This window comes from Cyphomyrmex costatus, unplaced genomic scaffold (assembly GCF_001594065.2).
Source record: "Cyphomyrmex costatus isolate MS0001 unplaced genomic scaffold, Ccosl1.0 scaffold467, whole genome shotgun sequence".
In the NCBI taxonomy this organism is placed as follows: domain Eukaryota; kingdom Metazoa; phylum Arthropoda; class Insecta; order Hymenoptera; family Formicidae; genus Cyphomyrmex; species Cyphomyrmex costatus.
The window spans coordinates 464,266-487,617 of record NW_017278933.1 but is presented as its reverse complement, the minus strand read 5'-3'; the positions used below and the strand labels follow the sequence as shown (position 1 = coordinate 487,617).

The 23,352-nt window shown below is 32.5% G+C and overlaps 3 protein-coding genes across 3 annotated transcripts; 2 read left to right on the top strand and 1 right to left on the bottom strand.

Moving 5' to 3' along the window:
* Positions 1-7,031: 7,031 nt before the first annotated feature.
* Positions 7,032-7,508, top strand: LOC108777771 (uncharacterized). Its single transcript, XM_018544730.1, has one exon. The coding sequence runs from the start codon at positions 7,032-7,034 to the stop codon at positions 7,506-7,508; it is 477 nt and encodes a 158-aa protein (XP_018400232.1).
* Positions 7,509-8,577: 1,069 nt separating this feature from the next.
* LOC108777770 (dentin sialophosphoprotein) lies at positions 8,578-11,895 on the bottom strand. Its single transcript, XM_018544729.1, has one exon. It carries the CDS (start codon positions 11,861-11,863, stop codon positions 8,636-8,638), a length of 3,228 nt encoding a protein of 1,075 aa, XP_018400231.1. The 5' UTR covers positions 11,864-11,895; the 3' UTR covers positions 8,578-8,635.
* A 3,931-nt stretch (positions 11,896-15,826) lies between these two features.
* LOC108777769 (methyl farnesoate epoxidase) lies at positions 15,827-21,662 on the top strand. Its single transcript, XM_018544727.1, has 8 exons — positions 15,827-15,902; positions 18,959-19,256; positions 19,542-19,730; positions 19,806-19,986; positions 20,083-20,200; positions 20,734-20,914; positions 21,006-21,265; positions 21,328-21,662. Exons 1-8 carry the CDS (start codon positions 15,827-15,829, stop codon positions 21,507-21,509), a joined length of 1,485 nt encoding a protein of 494 aa, XP_018400229.1. The 3' UTR covers positions 21,510-21,662.
* The last annotated feature ends 1,690 nt before the right edge of the window (positions 21,663-23,352 follow it).

Here is a 23,352-nt window from a genome sequence, read left to right as displayed (position 1 = left end):
AACTGCAAAATTTAAATATATATACATGCAATAAAATTTAGCACGCATATAAACCTACTTGTTTCTGCGTATGTTCTTTCGCGATACGATGGTATATCTTCATCTGTGAAACGATGTAGCACGACGCTATTTCCTAAGACGTTAATGAGAAGTCAGTAGGCTATGAATACCCAGTAGGTATTAATCAAGCATGGATCGAGAAGAATAGTGACTCCGCGCACTTAAGTCAAGGATAGAATTAAGGATAGAAGAACAGGTCGAAATCAGTTAAGAAGCGGATAGGTCCGATTTCTCGGCTAGAGATTGTCCAGAACATCTGGAGAGCATCGCGATTTGGCACACACAGGTCGACGGTCTACGACTGACGATCATATCGAGCATACTGATCGATTCTCTTCTTCAACCGTTCAAACGTCACGTTTGGACGGGAAATTATGGTTCTATTTGACTGGCGCGGTAAATATACCAGCCTCAACCACAATCCAGCAGGGGTCTCGACCCAGAAGTGCAAGGTGAGAGGACGCGAATGCACGAATGCATCAGCGTAACTACGATATTGAAAATCAAGAGAGACGATGTGTACACACACACACAATTCTATTATAAATTCTCTCTTCAAATAGCAATAAATTGTTTCACGTAAGTAGAATCGATAAAATTTATATATATAAATGCAATATAATAAAAATACAATATATAGATAAATATAATACGAAGCTGAGATAATGAATAAAATGTATCTTATACGCCTATACATTTTATAAGTATTTTTTATTTTAAATTTGCGGAAAGATAATTTGTTCCTGATGAAAATAATCACCGTTTGTTTCCATAAACGAGCGTCCGCTAAAAGCTACACAAATTATTAACGTGTAACAACAGTGTATTTCCTAATAACGTAAGGCGAGTACCGCAAATTCTAATAATCGTTTGCTCGAAAGCGGCGATGCAGCCGCACGGAAGTCATCCGCATGCTTTCTCATTAAGAACATCCCACGCTGTGCCGCAGAAATTAATTATTAAAACGTTCAATTATTAAAATTGATTACGCCACTGCGCCCATGCGCGTATACAAACTCATCGCCGAAGATGTGAAGATCCACGCACACATAAAGCGAGTAATGTAGGTAAGTGGGCTGTGGGTATTACGACGAGCTGAAATGTACAGCGAGAGAAGATGTAACGCGCGGGGTCGTGCACGTGTAATCCCGAGAGTGTGTACGCGAGTGTGTGTGTGTGTGTGTGTGTGTGTGTCCCATACGGGCACACGTGTATCAGAAAATAAATGTCAGCGCTAATCGAGACGAACCGCTGCCGATAATGAGGCTGCGCTCTCATTATAGGATAACGTCTCCCGAAATGAAACGATCATCACGTACGAGAAATTCTATACTATCTTTGTGAAATCGAGATCGATATTTACAGGCGAAACTTTCGATGTTACTCAGTAAAGGCCGCTGCACTCTTTGGTTACACAAAATAGAAGCTCATAATTATATCATTTTGTAAAAATATGTGTAATAATTTTTCTGATCTTTTCTTCAATGTACGCGAAATGCATTTTTAAAAAAATGTCAATATTGATAAAAAAAAAAAAGTATAAATAAGCAAAAGTTAATATCTCTTGAAATTAACAATCAAAAATATAATATAACAATGAAGAAAAACATAATAATAAAAAGAACTATAGTAGTAAATGATACGCGCGAAAAACTATGCGCTAATTATATAATTAATTAACAAAATTATATATTTAATAATTACATAAAAGAACGTAAAAAAGTATATATACGCTGCATAAAATTTAGAAAAGAACATGGTATTATCCTGTCACTTTCTAAGATCTAAATTCCCGTGGGAATAGTCGAGTGAAAATCGGGAGATGGCGGCGATCTTCTCGTGAAAAGATGAGCCCTAACGGTGCTTCAGCGGCGCAGGAGACAATTACAGGAGCGTCAAGACAGAGAGAGTTATAACAGTCGTATTTACATCGCGGGCTGCTCCAGTTCGACGTACGTAAGAAAAATACGACGTAAAGCATTCGTGCCCCCTCATATGGACTTCTTAAAGTAGGAAATCGTGATGCTTGACGTTTTATTGCGCTTAATTGAAACCCACGATTTCGAAACGCAGAAGAAACTTATCTTCAAATTATCGTCTTATTTAGAAAATGGTAGAGGAAGTCAATTCCTTTTTAGCAAGTTTTCGTGATTTAAAAATTCCTAAATCTAAATATAAAATTATTTACGGTATTATATTATGTGGAAGGAAATATATGCAAAAATCTTCTAAAAGAAAATGTACAATAATTATATTTAGAAATATCTCGGGAGATAAGGAAGCACAATTCATATTAGCAACTGTCATTATTGGCAACTTATCAATAAACTCTCAACAAATGGAAAGAGTTCTATCTTCGTTTTATTAATGCAAATAAATTTATTAATTAGTGCTTCCAAGTTTACTTGCACTTCTAACTTTCACTGTTCTAATTACCTATAAAATGATGTTGCAACATAAATTACGTAGGTATTCGATATTTTTCTTTTTTTAATTCTGATATTGACAAACTATGAATCTTGTATATCCTTCGAACAAGATAAAATATTAGAGTGACACGCACTTTAAGTAGAAAAGCTTCATATTTGTATGGATAATGGATATCGTACGCTCGTTAAGATCCAGTATTGACACTCTTCTAAAGCTGGACTGATAAAGCGTGTAAATGGAAAGTAACTTTTCTTTTTTTGTCTCTTCTAAGAACTTAAGAAGACGATTTCTCATATTTTGTCTGTTATCAGCACTATGCATATTTGTAGATAAAATTTGAACAAACATTATCTGAAAATGACATGGCGGAAAAATATCAATATGTCAATGTTATGAAATATTGATATACTCCAGATTTCAAATAATACAATAATTGCAGAAGATATTTTGATACAAAAATAAACATTAAAGACAAATTTTGTTTTAATAAAATCGTTGAGAGAAAGACTATTATTTTTGACAATGTAATTAATATTAAATTTTAATATTCCTCTTATGACTTTTCTTTAAACAAATTAAATTAATATCCATTTTATGTAGAATTAAATATTTTACTATCCATTTTCGCCGCTTTGCAGAGTTCAATAAAAAATATAACAGCTTAAAATTTATTAGCACCTCTAAGTTAATAGAAACCGACACCAAATTTCACTAGTTAAGTGACATAGTTGATGCAGAATGTCTTCCTTTTGTAATTCCAAGATACTTGTATAATATTCTTGTAATTATAACAGGTAATTATAACAGAAGAGCATTAATTAAGTAATATCTGTGATTCTATATTATTCTATGATTTTTTTTGGAAATCGGGACTACGTAAAACACGTGCAAACGGAAAGCGATAAATTTAGGTCGATCGAAAGAGTTTCCCTCTTTGACTGGCGATGTGCCGAACAGCCTGATCGTTCCCCTCGAAAGCGGCTTATGTCTTCGTCACTTATTCGTCGTCCTGACTCGCGCTATCGTCGATTCACGATGTGCATAAATCAACCGTGACTTTTGAAATACAACGCGAGCAGTACATTATTAACATACTATTCCAACCTGTTCTCTTGGCTAATTAAAGAACGTGACTGTGAAACGATTTACAAACCAAAATAACTTTTCAAATAAATTATAATTTGGCACTAAAATTTAACTATTAATTTTGACTAATAATAATTAGTGAAAGGCTTCCTACTATCGCAATAAATTACATTTGATATAAAGATACAAAATCCATAATTGCCGAAAATAGACTGATAAAATTATAGAAAAAAATATATATATATATAAACGCACAGTAAACTTTCTAACGACAAAATAATTTGTACAAGAGAAATGCAACTAGATTTGAAAAAATATATAATCCTTTGTTATTTCTCATACTTTTCCACAACGGTGCAAATTACAATATCTCTTAATTGTTGACAAACAATGTTTGATATTAATGCGAACAGCTCTCACGCGTTTATTATTATCCATGTAATATAGACTCGAAAGCGGTGTACGTATTTTCTATGTAGTCAAGGCTCTCACACGTTCTCGGTACATCATAATCGCACAGCCCACACGATTCGCCTCGTTATCGATACCGCGAGTAAAGAGAATTATAGCGCATTAAAATGATCCATCATTAAATTCACTGGAACGATCAAACGCAAAGGCAGTGATTTGAATTTTTTCAGTCGGAAACGCGATGAAGATAATGAAAAATTGCCTTTTGATAACGTATTCTCTGTGTTGATATTGATGTCTTATTAATATAATAAAATTTTGTATTGTAAAGATATTTGCATTAAAATATACACATTACCAAAAAGATTCTATAATTATTTTTATATAATTAGTTTATAATTAATATTTTTATAAATTTGTAAAGAAAAATTTTTATCTTTGCTATTAAATGACTTTTATAAATCAAACATATAAAAATTATTAATAATAATGAGACTCAATAAATAATAGAAATTAAATTTTAAGTTAAAAATGACAAAGTTTAATAGAATCTTAATTAGAATTTTAATATCTAGCGCAAGTAATTATTTCAAAAAAAGAAGAAGTTTATCTTGTTATCTTGTGATTTTTAAATCTATGTCACATCTAGTAATATTATTTCATATTCATTTTCAAAAGTGGATAGACGGTAAAACATAATGTTTTAACATTAAAACCTTGTTTGTCTCGTGATCTATTTTCTCTTCTACATTTGACTTTTATTCTAATTAAATCTTTTTATTTATTATTCTTATTGTCATTTCAAACATATAATAATTTGATAATAAAATTTGGTAACTGATTACGGTATCATGCAGCATTAATCAATTAAATTTCACAAGCTTCTATTTTTCAATTCTAAAAGTTCTAAAATCTCTTCTACGACAACAATAGTTCCGCAATTAGATACTCGGCGACTTCGTTCCGATAATAAATTCTTTCGATGTTTTATTATCAGTGTTACTCACTCTTCGAGCATCCATCTCTCCTACAATCAAGATCTCTCCGCCAGGAACATGTCACATGCACGCGAAACCAAAATCACACTCGTCCTAAATCTTTTTTCTAAAGCAAATTGAATTCTCGCTAGCTTTCAGTCTTGTGTCATCGTCACAGCGCGTAATTCGATCAAACGGGCGCGAGAACACACTGTTCTCTTCTTCGTCGCGTGAAGGTGAAGGTTGAAGTGGAAGGACGCAAGATCGAAACGACACAACCATGCATGGGAAGGGGGATGGGAAAAAAGAAAGAGATAGGAGGAAAGATGCGCACTTGACCAGGATTAAAGAGAGAGTCCATTGGAGCGTCTTCAACCTAAGTCACTTATATACATTTGCGCTTCTCCTTCCTTCCTGACACCTCTCTCTCCTTTCTGTAGCACCTTTCCCTCGCTCCAAAACAAGGATTCCTCCGTGTATATTCAGCCGATCTCTCTCTTTAAGCCTACAGATGAATGCGTGGATTAGACGGAGGGGTTTCGTATCTATTCAAGAAAATCTTATTCGAAAAAATCTTTTTGCCTCTCTGATCCTGCTATATGAATACCGGGAAAAGTTACCTGAACTCAAGGGTCGCGGGATGGAATTTCAAAATAAAATCTATGGTCTAACGCACCTGCGTAATGTAGCTGATTTCTTGGTTTCATATATTTTACATTCTACACAATATAATGTCATATATTTATCTTGTATCTCGTACAAATTAAATTATTCTTATTATTACTGATTCTGATTTTAAATTGTTTATTATCAACATCTTAAAATGGGTCTCTATTCGCATTGTTCTAACTTGATACGATATTACAAGAAATGTGGAGTCACAATTTACATTATTTGATGTCTTGCTTTGTTGATGGACTCTCGACATTTTGCGCCGATATAATTATGTCTTCAATAGCGAGTGAGATTGAAAATACCCATATCACAGAATTTTTATACATGTTTTTTCGTATTTGATTATGTATTCGTTTTAATTTTTATAATATTATTGTACATCGTTAACGATAGTTGGTTCTTAACATTGAGAATGACCTAATTAAGGTCGAAACGATTGTTTTTGAATTTTTTTAAATTTTATATTTATTTTTAATTAATGACTGTTTATTACCAAGACCTTTATATTTTAACTAATATTTGGCTCGTAGCCCTATTTTATATTAATTATTTTTTAAATTTATTGAGCCTCGTTATATAAATATTTTCTTATTATTATTATTATATATCGTATATATATCTCAGTTTATTAAAATTTACGTATGAAATGTAACGAATAAAAAGCTTCAATAAATATTTTATCGTAATTTGATCATAAGGGAGAATAAACTTTTAATCTAAGTGGCGAGATAGAAAATGTTCTGTTCAATATCAGTAAAACATGTAAAATAAAATCTATTTCAATATACTATAGATACAAGATGTGCATGCATAATTGATGCGTAATGCTAGCACGCACGAACAAGCAGAATATTACGTGCGGACATTAAATCCAGTTGCAACTTTCTCGTCGCTTTCTGGCGATTTTGTATTCCGTAGACTTCACCCTCGATTTCCTCGTCGTAAGACCGCCGCGTTAAAAAAAACACACATTCTGAATCGCTTCTGACATTTCACCTGGAAAGAACCGTCGCGTCGGGGATGCACAAATGCCGTCTTGACTTCAAACGACGTCGAAAGAAATACGCATATACATATATGATTTTAATCGAATTTACATCGTGTTAAAACTTTCAATAATTACGTAATATAATAGCGTCGATAAACATTAAAAAAGAGAAATTAAAAAATGCAATTCGTACACAAACAATATTATCTTCGATAAAATTAAGATCAGAGAAAATGCGCGAATTCACGTCAAGGTCAAAGAGAACTATCTTCACTTTATCTTGCTTTACATTCTAAATCCCTGATAAATGATCGTATGATTGACATAAATCATAAATTTCCTCGCTATATATAAATGCAACGTTCACACGTGTCGACAGAATCTTTGTTCGCATGCACTCAATAATGGATCGCCTCTTGATCACCGTTCTCTTGTGCCTTTACACTTCTTTCAAAATCGCTGAAAATCAAATCATACCACCCCCTTGCACGGAGATAGGTGCTTTTGAGATTTACGATGGAACTTGCAAGAATTATTATATTTGCGTGGATGACGGCGTGAATCTCACACCAGTGATATTGTCGTGCGCCAGTTCTGCCATATTCGATCCTCTTCAGGGTAGATGCGTGCTTGAAAGCATAGAAACGTGCCAACAAACGACGACAATGGCATCATCGACAACCGCAGCACCACTATGCCCTAAATACGGCAGATTCCCGATACTGGACGTGAACTGTAAGCGCTATTACTTATGCTATTGGGGCGGCCAGAGTTTCACCATTTTGGATAATCTCTCGTGTCCAAATGCACTGATATTCAATCCAATGAAAGAAAAATGTGTATCGCCTTCACAGTACATATGTCCAGGGATAACCACATAAGGATAACAGAACGTTACAATCATATTGCATATGTTTGCAGTCTATAAGATGGTTACGTATCTCTACAAAATCATCTTAATGTATACATATTAACAGTGATTAAATTACGCTTTTGAGGCTTTCGCGGGTATTTTCTTCAATTATACCAGAAGGTTTGCGGATTATCGCCGTGTCTTTCTTCATTGTTAATGCCAACATTTCGTGAACCGTACCGTTTACTTCATCAGTGATTAAATTGTTTATCAAAATATAAATATTTACTAAAAGTGATATTCTTCTTGATTATAATAAATATATGTTTGTTGATTAATAAATAATTGATCGAGTATAAAAAAAATATGCGTTAAATATATAAAAAAATACTGTATCAATTAATAACATTTAATAAATAAAGAGATTAAAAAAGAAAAAAGTGCGAATGTAATTATCTATCATTATAAATCATAAACAAAATTTCAACATCTGTTATAGGCTGATAGAAAATTAATAAAGCGATCTGCGAATACCGCGCATTTAACAGCCATTTTATTTCTCAACACATTATTTTCAACTTAATGGAAACAATAAAAGTACGTAACAATTTCTCGTTAGCACTATCCATTACAAACGCGATTCAGTTAGTACAATTACGATTGCCAATGCAAACCGCTATTCATGATTAATTATTTTCGAACGTTATGAATGCGCAAGCTATAATAATTCATATACGATAATCACGCGTTTATAACTTCAAAGATGATTAAACGTTGTAAATATCGCTTCTTTCTAACCATGATAATCAGATAACTCAGTGTTGCGAAAACATGTAAAAATTATACTAATATACGGGTAAATTTTTATGACACAAAATAATTATATTCCTTTTATAATTTTATTCCTTTTTTATATTTGTCCGAAAATTTGTATATATTTATATAAATAAAAAGCACTCATAATCTGTTATTTGCCGTATTTCAAAAGACAATTAATATATATTGTAAAGTTGTTTTGTAACATACATTTATACATGATTAAATGATAATATACAGTAACGCTTATACATACAACGTAATTCCTCATTTCAGCTTCATTGAAATGTTTTGACATTACAAAATGGCAAAATAAAACATAAAATCTTATCATACATCTCAAGAAGGAACTTTGTACAGTGTGAATTCAGTGAAACTTCTAAGATTGCCACCCATCGGCGCCTCCTTGATCCTTTCGTTTGACCAGTGTCCAACTTTTTCCGTGGCCGCTCTTCTTCTCCTCAATCGAACCCTGCTATCACTGGGGTCCGCTAAAATACCCAACAAATTTGTTTTGACGGCTTCTTTAACGTTGTTGATCAAAGTCAAATTACTTTGCGATAATTGCGATACCATATGCTGCAACCCGGCCACAACATCTTCCTGTATACCAGGTATTGTCTCTCGCACAACTTCCATTTTTGTTTCGTTGCTCATGTTATTCCTTGTCGAAGGCACTATACTTTCATTTATTCCATTAGTTATATTTGTTTCACTTTCTATATACATAGTAATATTTGTTTCTTCTTCGGGTTTATATGTTGTAGTTAACTGTACGTCTTCCTTCGTCACATTAGCATCACGAGATTCCGAAGTGTTTGAAAGATCAACATCGCTGATGGTTATTATTGTCGATGACATTGTACTTTGATCTTCTTGTTTAGTGATGTTCCTTTCACTTTCTGTATAATTGTTAGTAGTTGTTTCCTCTTGGGAGTAATTTGTCGTTGTGGAAAGTTGTAAGCCATAAGTTGTGTTTGTTGACTCATTATGCTGAGTTTGTGAATTATTGAAAGTATCAACCACAGAGTCAGAGGAATCGTACAGCTTTTGTTGAACAAATTTATTTAGATCTTCCATTTCGTTATCAAAACTTCTTCGTTTCCGTCTTCGAGATGTTACGTGCTCTTGATATTCAGAGTAATCAACTTTAGCATCGTCGGATCTAGAAATAAACTGCTCTGAGCTCAAATCCTCAAAATCAGTATTCTTAAATTCCAATTCTGCATCACTACTGTCAACATTATTTGGCTCTTTATCAACAAAATTAGAATTTTTTGTCAAATTGCCCAAGCTAGTACAATTCAATAATGCGTTTATGGTCTCCATATTGACAGAATCATTCAAGGATTTCAATTGCTCAAGTAAATCAGGATTAAGATGATGTTCTGGATTCTCGTCCAGCGATAAGTGTTTCTCCACTTCGACCAAATTGTGCTTCTCCTTGTTCTCGTTAATGTGCTCCAGGAGGATTTTGACCTTCAAAGACAGCTTATGTTGCGGCGTACTTGTAGTCGTGCTTCTTCGCGTGTCCGTCGTGATATGTTTGGCCGTTGATCTGCCATCACTTTCCTGTGAGATCAACATGGTAGTTGCTACATTTGTAACAGTCGTGTGCTCAGTTATTCTCGATTCCTCGGATAGAGGAACTTTTATCAATTTTGGTGGACGAATCGTGTCAAATTTTGGTAGACGCTTCTCACAATTTCCAAACTCGTCGCAGCCCTCCGAACTGGCGCAATCCTCGGAATTCTCACACGAATAACTTACTTCGCCGCTTCTCACTGGTGACAAAGTCGTTGATCTGACTTTCGTTGGTATTGTGGAAATAAATTCTCTTTCCTCGCTAGTCTTTAGCCCAATCATTGTCGTCTCTTCACCTACAGCTCTTTCTTTAGTTTCCTTAGAGGTCACTTCCTCGGACATTGATGATGACTCGATCATTATAGTTCCTGTTACACTTTTCGTCGAAATTGGCGATTCAGATAATTTATCGAAGATCTGATCAGGTTTACTAGGTTTTTTTGTGAATTCGATGAACTCAACTGATGATTTCTCTGTTGTAACACCTGGCTCAATACCAACTTCACTTGAAGTCACTATGCTCTCGCTTGAAGATGAAATATAGTCAACTTTTTCTAATTCCTCGCTTGTCAGCACATTCGAATCTTTGTCTTCTTCGGGTTTCGAGTATTCTTCTACATATTCTGCACTATGGCTTGTCGTAATCTTTGTTTCCAATGAACTAGCATCAACAGATGCTTGATCTGTTGATTGAGACGCATATGCTTCCGAAGACTTTGTGAAAATATCTTTCGCGAACGCAAACGGTGTTGTCTCTCCAATTACCTCAGAAACTACTTCTTCTTCTTTCGATGTAGATACAGACTGCGTAATCTCCTCCGATTTCTCCTCGATAGAAGGTTGAAATATCTCCTCTTTCGAAGTTACTTCTTTATCACTAATTAATGATGTTTCGGCTGTTTCCGTCGTAGTTAATTCTTTAATAAATAATTCTTCCGAAGATGTGTCATATTTTTGCATTAAGCACGCTGGGTCTGATGGATCCTCTTCGCAGTCTATCTTTTCCTGAATTGTCGTTTTTTTGGGAAAGATTGTTGATCTTCTAGATACTGCTTCTTCAGGTAATGATTTCGTAGCTGTGAATAAACGATCTTCGTCGCTCTCACTTTCGGATTCGCTCTGCAACTTAGTGACTATTTCTTCAGTTGTACTGAATTTATCGATTTTTGATACAATACTAGGGGAAAACATGGTTGCTTCACAAGCACCATTTTCGCAGGGTAGTGCAGTAGTGTGTTCAGTCATAGATTCAGTGAGTGTACTACTTTCCGTACACTCCTCTTCAGTTGTCGTTGCTGTTAGTTGATGCATTTTGGGACTAACTTTAATCTCTACTCTCTTCTTCGGATTCTTTGAGCCGTCATTCAATTCTACGATATTTTTACTGACCACCGGACCAACTCCGCATTTCACTTTTTTATGTTCCCAAGTAATAATGTTACCCACATGATTGACTGAAGTAAAATTAACGATCCTGCTGACCATCGTGTCTTCGTCTATAATTTCGAATAAGGCCGTCTTACCAATGTCGGGATCGTTCGCCGTCAATTCTCCCTCGAATTTTTTACATTCGAGGTATCTTTCCGGTATGGTTGCCGAGTTCTCGAAAGAGATTGTGTACTCACGAATAACCAATCTCTTCGGTGGTCGAATGGTCTTATCTTCCTTGATAGTCGTCGTTTCAATCCAGCACAGAGTGATGTCCTCGCCCTCGTGAACACTGCTAGATTTTTTCACCTTGGAATTGTTGCCAACCACATCATGAAACTCCTTTTCCACGCTTAGAGCACGGCCTGTTGTATTCGCGAAGAAGCTACTTGAATACCTTTGATTCTTCTTATTATTGCTTGCACAATTAGTCAATATTTCTTCCTTGACTACTTCTTCCAATGTCGATTGTCCTGTGACTGGCATAATATTTTCCGTCGTACTTTGTTTATGGCGATGGTGTTTAACACGATTATTACCACCGAAGATATTCATATTCACATTTTGATTTACATTGTTTACTTTGCTGTGAAGAAAAAAATAGAAGAACAAAGTTAACAATAATAATGCAAACATTACAATTATTTATTATTATTTGAAATTAATAGATTAATTGTGTATCTTTCAAAATTTTATTTGTTTTGCTTTTTCAATATTTTGGGTATTATTACGAGTTAAATATATTTTACTATGGTTGCGACTCACTTAACACTTGCAAGCATTATATATCGTTATTTAATATTAAACAACAAGGATAAAATATAAATACTAAGATAACGCTTGTTATATTTTAAAAACAACAAAAATATGATATTATTATAGAATTTCGGTATTATAAACAAGTAAAGGAAGTAACGGATGACAATCTTTATTACAATAATCTCATGAATTCAGTAGCGATAAAAGGATAAAATAATTCCACAAACATTAAATGGAGTGCAGCCTATATAGGCTAGTTTCATTGTACTTTACTTTTGAATTGTGTTATCTTCGTCATTTTCATCATTTTCATCATTTTCATCATTTTCATCATTTTCGTCATCCTCATTAGATGTAACATCCAATGTTTCCGCCTCTCTTATGGAACGAGAACCCGAAGCAGAATCATCCAAATCAATCTCTGAATCTGTTTTTTTCTCTTTGAATGCATCCAGCATCTGAAGAATTAAACAGATACCAAAGAAAAATTGATGATAAAATTAAAGAGATTTCAAAAATATTTGAATCTCTTTAGTTCAAAAATAAAAACACATACAAATTTCGATGTTTAAAATTACAAAATTTTATTACCGCATAAAATTATAATATCAATACCCCAGAATAAAAAATAATTAAAATTTATCTTTAAAAAATCCACTTACGCTAATAATAAGTCAATGAATCCGAATCAAAGCGATGCAATTGCATGAAATGTGATTGATGAAGAAATATCCGAAGCATCATTTTATGACAGTGGTAATTATGATAAATAATATAATATGTCAAAACTGCTGCGTTTATCTATAAAATTATAAAAAATAGGAGAAAATATAAATAAATTATAAAAATATAAAAATATAAAAATTTCTTAAAGACATCTTCAAAATTACTCTGAAAAGAAAAGTTTATCAAAAGTTTTATTGCATAAGATGTTCCAAATAAGCCAGTGAGGGACTTTTAAAAACGTATGAAAGTATAAAAACTATGAATAAAAATTTTCAAAAATGTAATAATAATAAACGGACAAAAATTAAAGAAGAAACATTTGCAAAAATGTGAGCAAAACAAAGTTATTAATATATTAAATTTATATACTATACTAAATAAAAATATTCATGAAATATATATAATATATAAATAAATAAATATATAAACATAAAAATATGTATTGTATGGCTACATACTTGATTTGATGAATAATGAGCAAGTGGAACCGCAGCATTATGTTTAAACCAACAGCAAACCTATATCAAATAAATATTCGCAATATTACATCGGTAAATATCATCAAATTAACGTTATTGAAGTAAATATCCTTCGATGTTCATAATACGCGTAAATAAATGGAAATTAAAGATAATACATATTTGAACAAGCCAATAAATAATTTTTCAGAGATATATGGGAAAGTTTACAAATACGTTCGATATCGCCTGGCAGCAATCATGTATCAAATTTAATTTAGAAAATGTCGGTTTCACAATTGATCCTCGATCAAACCATGCAAGCTCGACGATATCTCGGCACGCGAGATTAACCAGTGAAATGACTGCACAGTGCGTCGGCACGAAAGCGAGAATACTCAAGAAATAAAACGTATTATAAAGAATGGCAATATTTCACTGAAACTAACAAAGAATTTAGTTCTGACATTTATATATATAAGATGTTAAAATGAAAAAAATATAACTAATTACGATAGAATTAATAATTCGACGAAATAAAAAGATAAAAATCTGTTAAGAGAAATTTTACGCAATATTTTTCAAATATAAAACTATAAAGTTATTAATTTTCGGTTAATCTCTGATTTAATTTTTTAAATCACTTAAACATCATTATATTGAAGTGAAAACAATATTCAATTTTACATTAGCTTTTAAATAACTCGATTATGTATAAATAGAGTGTAAGAAAGTAACCTACCGCAAGAATGAAAAGGAAAGTGTAAGGCGCGCGAACCAACATCGCCGCCAGAGTGTCACTTCTTCGGTTTTTTTTCAAATCTTCTTTGTTTCGCGACAAATATGACCTACATTCAACACCAGATCAGAACTCCTAGTTTTATCAACAAAATTCCTAATTTTATATTGTTCATATGCTAATCTACCCGACAATGTCAATAAGTTTAGTTGAATATTTAACTTCTAATTAAGAAGCGATCACCCAACTATACTAAATCATGTTTTCCGAAAAGAAGGAGCTGCTGTTTGTCATTGGTACTGACCGCGACGAATAATCGAAAGTCCCGATGATGGCACGCTGATGGTAGCACCCGTCTGATGTTGAATCGAAGTCTGTTCTTATCGAGTGCCAACTCAGCTAGACCTAGCACCTTCTCGGTAAATGCGAGTCACCGCCCCCACCTGTCATCAAATTCCTCCAACCCCGCTCCTTTTTAAACTCCCCCTATCCAGCATCTCGATTTTCTGGACTTGTTATCAGCAGCGGTGACGTCTCGTCTCCTTGTTCCGCATCTTAATTTTCTTAGTCGGCATTTTCTACATCATTCCAATGGATTGATCAATCGATTAAATACATATCACACGTCCCGAAATCGTTTGCCACCGTCGAAATAATTACCTCATGAAAAAGTTACGCGACCGAGCGACGATTGTGTTTCGAATGTTCGAATTAATCTAACGCTTTGTACAATCTGTTAATAATTGTCGAACATTAGCATCAGGATAATAAAATAAAGCTTGTCATTCTCATGCTTCCTACACTATAATATCTTAAGCGAATGTCTGAATTTTTTAATACTATAATTTTTTTATATTTAAATGCAACGCTATTAATAAAATTTAAATTTAAGTTCCTTTAAGCTTTGGAATACTAATTCATGGAGTTCCTTGCACTTATTAAGAGATTCTACATTTGCCTATATTGATTTCAATTTAACAGGCAATTGATAATTGATCGTGAAACATTTAATTTGAATGTCTTCGTTCGTTATGCACGATAAAGCTCTGTCGCTTTGTTCACTTTATTCTCTATGTCAAGAAGAACAATTCGTTCGCCGCATTTAAAAGTTTAATGAATTGCAGTTACTTTATGACCTTGAATTATGATAATGTAGATGCATGCTCAAAAAAGACTCATGTTTTATTGTATTTCATAATTGCATTTGGTAATTTGCTTAAATATGTCCTACTTTTATGATAAACATACCAAAATCTTCTTATAATTAGTGAATTTTTATTTATATTTATATTGTTGTAAAATTGAATTACAATCGAATAGTAGAAATACCTGCAAAATCTCTCTAGAAAATCTATTATGCGATCTAAATCTATTATTCGATCAAAAGATCATCACATAATAGGTTACCTCATTTAAACAGATGAAAAAGTTTATACTTTTATATTGCAGAGCATTCTCAAATTTCTAAGAAGCATGTTAATAACTTTTGTATAATACAATATAAATATATTTTGACGAATAAGCATACAAAGGAAAATTAATAGAATCGCCCTTTTTGCAATAACAATTAATGTTTATTCTCTCTCTTCTACCCTTTTCTCTCCTTACGTTGCTATCATCAACTGGTGACGACGTATTCGCTCGTTACCTGTATGTTACGCAGCTTCATCTATTGTGCACCGAGAGAAGTAAGGTTCGCTTTATATGTTCCTTTGTCTCTCGCTGATAGTTTTATTGCTACTGACGCCGAGATGCAATAATTTACGGACCATCACGTACGAATGTTGTGATCTCTGATCCCTAGAATCGCTGATGGCAGTCGTTTCCGACTTAACAATGTCATTTCATCTTACGGCGGAAGTTCTTCTGCAGGGAAAGCACCAAAAGTCAAATATACTTCACGAAGAACTAGGTAAAGTGAATTAAAATCTTTCTCTCTCTTTTATTTATATTATTGTTGAAAAATGTTTTTAAATCCATTTAGATATTCTATTTATGAGATAAAGTAATGAAATAGTCCTAATTCCTAATTTTCAGTTTATTTTTAAACTTTTTCCGTGCATCATTGTGGTAATCATGAATAAAAGGAATGATCGAAAAATTTTGTAAATCCTTATACTTATTTTATATCTAATTATCTCTACCTTGTAAATGTCACATTGTTATACAAAAATATAATTTGTTAACAATAATTGTAACAGTGTCAGTAACCTGCGTACCATGAACGATTCGACAATTTAACCGAATAATCGCGATCGGATTAACTCGATGATTTTAAGTGGTTTGCGGCGATCGTTATTCGCCAAGCGCCCTGCTCGATCGTTTTCGTTTTGATTTGACGTTGCATGCTAGGCGGAAAAGGCCAGAGTAAGACGGTTGTTAACGTACACCCGGGGATTAGAAGAGGCAAAGGTGTGTAAGATTGCGTGCAAGCGCGAAATCATAAAACTATTGCGCAAGGTGTTAGTCGGATCACAAATGCCGAAATGGAGAACGGGGATAGCGTGTGTGCTTTGATGTCCGCGAGATTGATTAGAATTGCGAATTTACGATTCCCACATCTGCCGCTTATAACTTCTGTGATTACCTCGCACTGCTATAATCGTCGATATTAGCAATGACCCAACAGTGTTTTTCGCTCCTTTTTTCCTCTGAGAAACTCCTTTGTAGCTGCTTCAATAGAACGTCTTTAAAACATTTTGTCATATAATCGGATAATCGCTTTCCTATCACCGCAGAGAATAATTAATACATAAGAATACGAGTATATTCTCTTTTCTTCTCTTTCTTTAACTTACATGTACAATAAACAAAAATCAATCATAATATAAATTTTTACCACTTATAATACATTCTAATTATTCTCATTTTGTTAAAACTGGATAAAGGCATTAGCTAATGAAACTTCGATGGATTCATTCTAAGGATGTTGCACAACGTGCTATCGGAAACGTTTCAATGCATTATATCATAGTTGTATTATATCATATCGCAAAGCATTTTGCAGTAAAATGAAACTTTATGTAAGGTCCAATAGAACGGGAGCTAGACTGTCGCGTGCATGTCTACAGTACATGTACAGACATATTCGTACATAATTGGAACCTTGAACCAAAATTCTCTTGCCTAATATCCCAGTGAAAGGAATATTTCTCTCATATAATAAAAGAATTTCCACGGGAATGGTGCAGTTTCGATTAGTACCGCTTACCACGAATAACAATTTTATAAGAGATATGGTGGTTTAGTAAATTATACATAGAAAATTCAAAATAAAATACCGTATAGTTATAATAATTACTAAATTTATTACATGTGAGATTTACAAATTTGCGGTAACTTTAATTTATTTCAAGAGAAGATATAAAAGATTTTTTTAATATAAAAGGATTCTACAGTAGAGTAAATTACTTACGCATTTCTACATTATTTCTACATTTCTACTGCCATTAAAATAAACAAATAAATAATGTGGTTTATAATTGTTTGTCTGACGATACTCATGATAAAAATTCTATACGACTGGCGTCGCCCATCAACATTTCCTCCAGGTAAACTATACTTCATTGCAATTATATTCAATAAAAATCAAATTTATTTAAAAATTATATTTATTTGATAATTTTAAAAATATTCGTATTATTTTTACATAGCTTTTATATTGCTATGTTTATAATTCTTAATAATTTTTATACTTATACATTATAATAATTAATTAAGGGGTAATATCACCTTGTAACCTGCAAAACTGAACCTTATTTCAAAGGCTTACTGTGAACTCAAAAAATTTTTTTTTAATATGGGGTTTTGCACTAATGAAAGTACTAGTCTTTAGGTATAAAAAACATATTTTATTCAATTTTTTAAATACAAAATGGTGGCGTGGAAGCACACTGGAAAAAAGCCGTTTTTTCGCATTGGCGTAAATCTACAGGTCACAATTTTTGATCTAGAACAAAAAACCAAAGATTTTCTTAAAATATAAGGTAAAATGAAGTGAACATCGTAGGATTTTTTTGAAAAATGAATTTTTAAAAAATGGCATCGTTTTGATTGAAAAACCCGTTTTTTTCGAAAAAAATCGATCGAAAATCGGCTATAAAATCGGTTCAACAACAAATATCGAAAAAATCCTACGATGTTCACTTCATTTTACCTTATATTTTAAGAAAATCTTTGGTTTTTTGTTCTAGATAAAAAATTGTGACCTGTAGATGTACGCCAATGCGAAAAAAACGGCTTTTTCCACGCCGCCATTTTGTATTTAAAAAATTGAATAAAATATGTTTTTTATACCTAAAGACTAGTACTTTCATTAGTGCAAAACCCCATATTAAAAAAAAATTTTTTGAGTTCACAGTAAGCCTTTGAAATAAGGTTCAGTTTTGCAGGTTACAAGGTGATATTACCCCTTAAGTTAAACAGGGCGAATAAGAGTCAAATTACAATTTATAAAATCTAAATCTGATAATTTATTCTAATATTATATATTGCGAAGAATATCACGTAATTTTTGGTGTTTCGTCCCGGCTTCCACTACTGGACTCATCAGTAAGGCATTGTAGTGGAAGCCTACCTTATCGCCTTGGTAAGTTATGAAATCGAGATTCTATATAAAGAGATATACGCGTGTCTCAGCACTTACGAGAATTTGCGAATATCGATAGACCTCTGATGGCGAGTCGACGTAGTGATATTCTTCGCAATATTTATCTAAAGTAGAAAATAACGTTCTATTAATATATGTAGCTTATACATTATCTCTTTTATAAAAATAATAATTAATCTTAATCATATAAATCGAATAAGGTTTTTTTTTAATAAATAAATTATTGATAATTTTTCCTTCAAGAACAGTTCTTATTTCAAACATTTTTCTTTTACTTTTTAAAAACATTTACTTTGATGCAATTCAATATTCTATATTGTCGCATAATTTACATGAATATATAAGACATTCTATTCGAGGACCCCGCGGTCTGCCGATCGTGGGAAACATATTCGACGTAAAACGTCTGGTCGACGAGACGAAGTTTTATTCTCATGCCTGGTGTCGGTTAGCCGACATTTACGGACCTATCATCGGTTTGAAACTCGGCATAGCCGAACCGCTGATTATTGTTTCCGGTAAGGACGCGGTAATCGAAATGATGAGTCGACCTCAGTTTGATGGCAGACCTAATGGATTTATACATAAACTTCGGACGGGGGGTGAAAGGAGGGGTGTATTATTCACCGATGGCGATATTTGGCGAGATCAAAGAAGGTACTCTGAATACAATTATTATGAAGCTTAATTATTAAAAATCGTGTGACTTAATCTAATGCACAAAATACGCTTTGGATATAAATATAAACCAATAAAAAAACATTATATTAAATCATTTTTTTCAATAAATATTACATTTCAGTATGGATTGTATCAATAACTATTGTTTAACAATTTCTTAATATTTTTAACGAAATTTTTTAAATATTTTTTAAGATCAATCTTTAAAACATCATTGTTGTGTTATTTTCTTCAAATTACAACTTGTTACAAATTATTCAGATTTGTTCTGAGAACATTGAAAGAATTTGGATTCGGAAATGTTACGATGGAAGATATAATATTAAACAATGCGGTTTCCTTAACGAATACGATAGAATCGCTGACTAAATTGGGACCCATCACCAATTTATACAATATTACTTCCATAGCCGTTCTCAATAGTTTATGGACATTAGTCGCTGGAACAAGGTACGCTGCAAAGCGTATTGTAAATTAAATTCAAAACTATGAAATTAAAAATAACATAAAGACATATTGTTGTAGATTTGACTTGGATAATCCGAAGCTAACAGAAATTTTATTAGTGGTAAACGAGATTGTAAGAAATACCAACGCCACCGGCGGTATATTAACTCATTTACCATTTTTAAGACATATTATCCCGGGATTAACCGGATTTACCGCACTAAATCAAAGATGGACACGATTGTGGCAATTTATCAGAGTAATGCAATATTCCTGTTAGATATAATTTCTATATATTTCTAGATGTAAATACAAGATGTCCTTATAAATAAAACAAAATAACGTCTTTTTTTAGACCGAAATAACGAAGCACAAACAAACTAGAACACATGGCGAGTACAGAGATTTTATCGATGTTTATCTAGCGGAAATGGATACTAAGCAATCAAGCTCTACTATATCGTCTTTTGATGGTACACATTGTGTCACAATGTACATAATTACTAGGGTCCGAACGTTCGGGCTCGGTCACGGGCTCCGCGCGGAGAACCGCTGTGCGCGAGTGAGACGCTTACTGAAAAAATTCTCCGCTTTGTTTACATTGAGTCCACTGCGCCGCGCGCCAGCGGTTCTCCGCGCGAAGCCCGTGCCCAAGCCCGAACGTCTGGATCCTAATAATTATATAAAAGAAAAATTTTTTATGTACAATAGAAGTGCAAGTTTAAATATATATTACATTTTCCGTTAATTGTTAAATATAAGACTTTTAAATTAAAGATTTATTAGATTTTTGTACATCATAATTTATAAAAACAGAACATAGTATTAAACGAAAAAAAAAAAAAAACAGAAACATTTTATCTTTATATTTTATTTTAATATCTAATACTACTTATAATAAATCCGTATAATAGATTGTATATTTTTCTCATGATAAAAAATAAATGTACAAATAATTTTGAACACATAATGGATAATGCAAACAACAAATTATTATTGTTTCCAGAAGAACAATTAATTAGCGTTGTGAAAGACCTTTTTACCGCTGGAGTAGAAACGACAAAAAACACAATTGGCTTCATAATTACGTACCTTGTAGTGAAGCAAGATGTGCAAAAAAAAGTACACGAAGAAATCGACAGAGTGCTTGGAAAGGAAATTTTGCCTCGCATAGTATATAAAAATCGGTACAACGAATAGAATATTGCTTGACATATTATTATTTTTTTCATTCGCATACAAATCTGTTGCACAGAATATACTACTAAAAATTTTCAGATTACCATACTTGAACGCAACAATAGCGGAAGTAACGAGACTGGCGAACGTCGGTCCTACTTCAATTCCTCATCGGGCTATGTCTGACACCACTCTGCTGGGTTACGAGATAAAAAAGAATTATACCTTGCTGGCTAATCTGCGAAGCGTACATATGGACGAACAGCATTGGGGTGATCCGAAGGAGTTTCGGCCTGAAAGATTTATTAATGACAGAGGAGAGTACGTCGAGGACCCTTGGTTAATACCGTTCGGTTTAGGTAAAGGAAAATGCAAATACTTTATAACAGTGCTAAAAATTGTAACATTAATGATTTGACAGGTCATAGAAGATGCTTGGGCGAGACCTTGGCGAAAAACAACATATTCCTGTTTGCTGCGTGTTTGCTACAGAAATTTCAGTTCGTGTTACCTTCAGAACATCCTGATCCTATTTTAGAAGGCATTGATGGTTTTACAATCGCACCACCTCCTCTAACTGTTGTTGCTATCAAAAAAACGTAATTGCTTATATAATAATATTATTATAATAACGCACGCATACACGATCGAGATAAAATCTATACAATATGATATTTTATATGAAAATAATTGTAATAGTTTATAACATTTCATAACAGTTCATAAAAGCAGAACTAATAAAATGGTTTCATGCTATTTTTAAGAAGGATTGCGATGATTAATCATCTTTTTTTTTTTTTTTACAATAGCGATTATCTTTATTTTATTTTTAAATACAAGTTTCTATCTCAAGTAATTGTTAGAAGATTCTATTTACAATTAATATACAAGTAACATGTTCTTCTATTCACAAGAGAAATGTTTACAAGAAGTCTTTTTACTACGTCCCATAATATTCAAAGGAACGTTATTCATTTTCGTCGTTGGCCACTTGTTGTACATTTGGCATAATTCGAAATGTCGAACCAATTACATAATCGTTTTCTTCCGCTTCATATCGAACGCTATGAATAATGGAAGACGACAGAATCCAAATAAAAGTTTTACCAAACATTTACGAAATAACTATATATAATATTTTTTACTTTCAATGTTTCGAGTCATCAGTTGAATTAATGAAAAAATTATCGTAGATATTATTTATCTCGAAAAAATTAATTAGTATATTATAACGTGAAATTTAAAGTTGGGAATAATTTTTCGTAGTAAACAAAATATATATTTGTATATACAATCAGAAGATACATGACTGACACAAATGTCAGTTCTGATTGATATAATTTCTATGAAAGATGTACACTTGCAATACGCAAACGTCAATAATTATAGAGAAATATGTCCGTATAATCGGACATATGATATGATATAGATGTATAGAGAGAAATCGTTATATGTCATGAGAGAAATTCTGAGTTCTATTTACACTAAGAATTTGGAGATTCGTATGGTCCACAAAGATGCAACTTTTCTTTATGATAATGTCAAAAGTATACATACTCATTATGATCCAACAATGATTAATCGGAACTTTAAATGACAACATTCTCGGTGGTACGGTACAAACACTTTAAAATTTTAATAAATTTATTTTTAGTAAATTTATATGATCACTGGCTGATATATTTAAAAGAAGCCATTGGTCAGATTAACAATTAACACATATATATAATATCGATAAATTAACACAATGAAATAACAAAATCACCATGACCTGACAACTGTGATGGCAAATAGAAAAAAAAAAATCCGTAACAAAAACATAAATATAAATAATTATATAAATATGCTTTTTTTTCTTTTCGGTGTTAATACCAAACCACGCGAAAAGTAATCTCATATATTATATACATATATAATATGATTGTTAACCATCAACTACATATCTCATAGAATCAACGGATGGTTCCAGAACCATCAAAATTCACATGAGTCTAACAATAAATCCGATGATGTCTAGTTAAACTTTAAAACATGACACAATATCTCAAAATTTTATTATTTACATTCCTCGTTTAGGAGAGCCATCGACAATGTCTGATCTGTATGTCAAGATCATTCACAGCCTTATAATCAGCTTCATCTTACAATTTGTTCATATTATTAATTAAATCTAGAACCTACCATAAACAGCACTATCTCAACAATATTTCTAAAAAATTTACGTGCAAAAAAATTAATATTTTTTAACTGCAAAATTAATGTAAAATTTAATTTTTTAGTACTTTTATTTTTAATGATATTTTTAATAAATTGATGTATACAAATTAATTCCAGTAGCAATATATTGCCAATACGTTGGTTAAATGTTGAAACATTAAACCAATATTCTGCCATTAAATTGTGTATTACTAAAGAATTGGATTAATTACGATATCAAATATTTGTA

Bases quoted from the DNA above. Each gene is read 5' to 3' on its own strand.
- LOC108777771 (XM_018544730.1), top strand. From the start codon at position 7,032: ATGGATCGCCTCTTGATCACCGTTCTCTTGTGCCTTTACACTTCTTTC.
- LOC108777770 (XM_018544729.1), bottom strand. From the start codon at position 11,863: ATGAATATCTTCGGTGGTAATAATCGTGTTAAACACCATCGCCATAAA.
- LOC108777769 (XM_018544727.1), top strand. From the start codon at position 15,827: ATGTCATTTCATCTTACGGCGGAAGTTCTTCTGCAGGGAAAGCACCAA. The intron at 19,987-20,082 runs GTAATGCAATAT...GTCTTTTTTTAG, and splicing joins GATTGTGGCAATTTATCAGA to ACCGAAATAACGAAGCACAA. The intron at 20,915-21,005 runs GTACAACGAATA...AAAAATTTTCAG, and splicing joins CGCATAGTATATAAAAATCG to ATTACCATACTTGAACGCAA.